The sequence below is a fragment of the Echinococcus granulosus genome (genome assembly GCF_000524195.1).
Source record: "Echinococcus granulosus chromosome Unknown EG_S00245, whole genome shotgun sequence".
Taxonomy (NCBI): domain Eukaryota; kingdom Metazoa; phylum Platyhelminthes; class Cestoda; order Cyclophyllidea; family Taeniidae; genus Echinococcus; species Echinococcus granulosus.
In genome coordinates, this window is record NW_020170625.1 from 55,267 (window position 1) to 57,252 (window position 1,986).

At 41.0% G+C, this 1,986-nt stretch overlaps 1 protein-coding gene across 1 annotated transcript; it reads right to left on the reverse strand. All coding sequences in view use genetic code 11, as the record gives it.

Moving 5' to 3' along the window:
- Nucleotides 1-1,310: 1,310 nt before the first annotated feature.
- Nucleotides 1,311-1,442, reverse strand: EGR_10641 (hypothetical protein; the record flags this gene model as incomplete). Its single annotated transcript, XM_024499890.1, has 2 exons — nt 1,311-1,358; nt 1,398-1,442. The coding sequence occupies 2 exons, from the start codon at nt 1,440-1,442 to the stop codon at nt 1,311-1,313; spliced, it is 93 nt and encodes a 30-aa protein (XP_024345701.1).
- Between the last annotated feature and the right edge of the window lie 544 nt (nt 1,443-1,986).

The window sequence follows — 1,986 nt, forward strand, 5'->3', positions numbered from 1 at the left end:
TTAAATTCTAGCAACCCACTTTGCGTTTTAGTTTATTTTAGACCAATAATTCCAAACGTTTCCTAGATATCTACTTTTGACAGAGAATTAAAATAAAAACCTACAGAAAAATGAAATCTCTTCACTTACCAACATGAATATAATGAAATGGTTGATATCTGTTTTTGTGAGGAACCACTTTTAACTTTTGATTTGGCCATTGTAGCACGCCGGGTAGGCTGGCATTAGGGCCGTGCAGGTAGCCCACGTACCTTCACAATGCTAACTATTTGTATTCGGCTCGAGTATTTAGAGAAGTCTCGGTGTGCTACATAAAAACAAGAATAAAATTAATTTTGTCTTCCTGATAATAAAACAGTTGTTGTGTCACATCATTTACAGCGACGAATCAAACTTGTTTTTCGAGTTTAGCTATTGTCAAAGCCAAACATCCTCACTAAAACACTTGGAGAGACCCAACTACAAACATCACTACACATGTCAGCCAGATATCAGATTTGACCAATTGCAAAAAAGTTTTCGAGATAAGATGACCACGTTGCATCATGCAGCAAAATGTCAATAGAGAGCACTTTCTCCAAATCGGTATTTACAGTCTCCGGTTGAGTGCACCTCAACGGAACACCATGAGATGTTGCACAGATTGTACTAGCTCCTCTGCTAGCTGTGTGAATTTGGTAGTCTAGTGATGAGCAGTATGTGGTCATCACGTGCACTGACTGTGAAAAGCTAGGAGTCTGAATTGCTTTCGTGTGTAAAATTGTACTGAGGAGCAGACTGATCGAAGTGTTACAGGAAGCAAAGGAAGCTTCATTGACTGTTGAATATGCTGCTTGTCAAGACCGTGAAAGTGGTGGTCTGCGTTCTTAGCAGAGACTTCAACGCACTTGTGCTTGCTGCAGTCATGCCCACCTAACTCACACAAACGGCAATCCAATACAGAACGAATTGTTTCGTTTTAGGTCGAATCTTAACCGTATAAAGATATTGCTAACTTGTAGCCAAGACATACAGAAAAGTACATACTGAGAATTGGGAAAGGGATAATGAGGGAGCGGGAGAATTTACGAGGAAGTATTATCTTGAAAAAGTATGAAGAATGTTCTGAACTGGGCCTCATATTCTACCAAAATTCGATAAGAAATTGATAATTTTCCTTATTGGTGGAGAAAGCATTCAAGCCTGCCCTATCCAGTCACTTAGTATAGCCATGACGGCACTATCAAATACGGTGACAGAAAACTTATTTTCGTTGTTTTTCTCGATTCCTCAAACAGATTATTGATAATTGACATGTTCTGACGTTGGCATTATCCACAACTCCGAGCGGGTCCTTCAATGACCTCGCGGTTGCGAGACTTTGGATAGCAAGCGGAACTCCACAAGAACAAATTCACCCTGTCTGACACTTCGCGTGGGTACTCAGAGGGCGAAATATACATCACCTTCAATTTTCAAATAAGTGTTCACCTGATTTGTAAGCGACCTCATAATCAGCGCAGAGGTACTGTACGGTATTGGTAAGAGAGATAGAGCAATGAATTAACATTGCAGAAGGAGCACCAAAACTTCCGTGTACTGATTACACTTCGAGACACCCCAAGGAAATCCAATCTAAATTACTCGTCGTTTAACAATGCATCCGTCTCTTACAAGGCCTTCTTTGTACGCCTTTTCTTTCCTTTTTCCAGCACAAACTCTTGCTAATTAACCAAATAGGAAGTGGTTTGTGCTCAGGTATGAAAGCCTTTCTTCACTACTTTGTTGACACACAAATTGCACATGGCAGCTATAACAGGGGGAGAGGTGTGAAGGCACAATCTGCAGTGCCCGTATTTGATGCTTCACTTTGCCTCCAACTGGCAGACACCATCCCCGCTGCAGACTTGACAATTTATTTCTAATTTCCCTTCGTCCTCTTCCTCTACCTCTCTTTTGTCTTCTTCCTCTTCTTTATTTCTAAGCATTAGGTGCAGCACCCTCGAT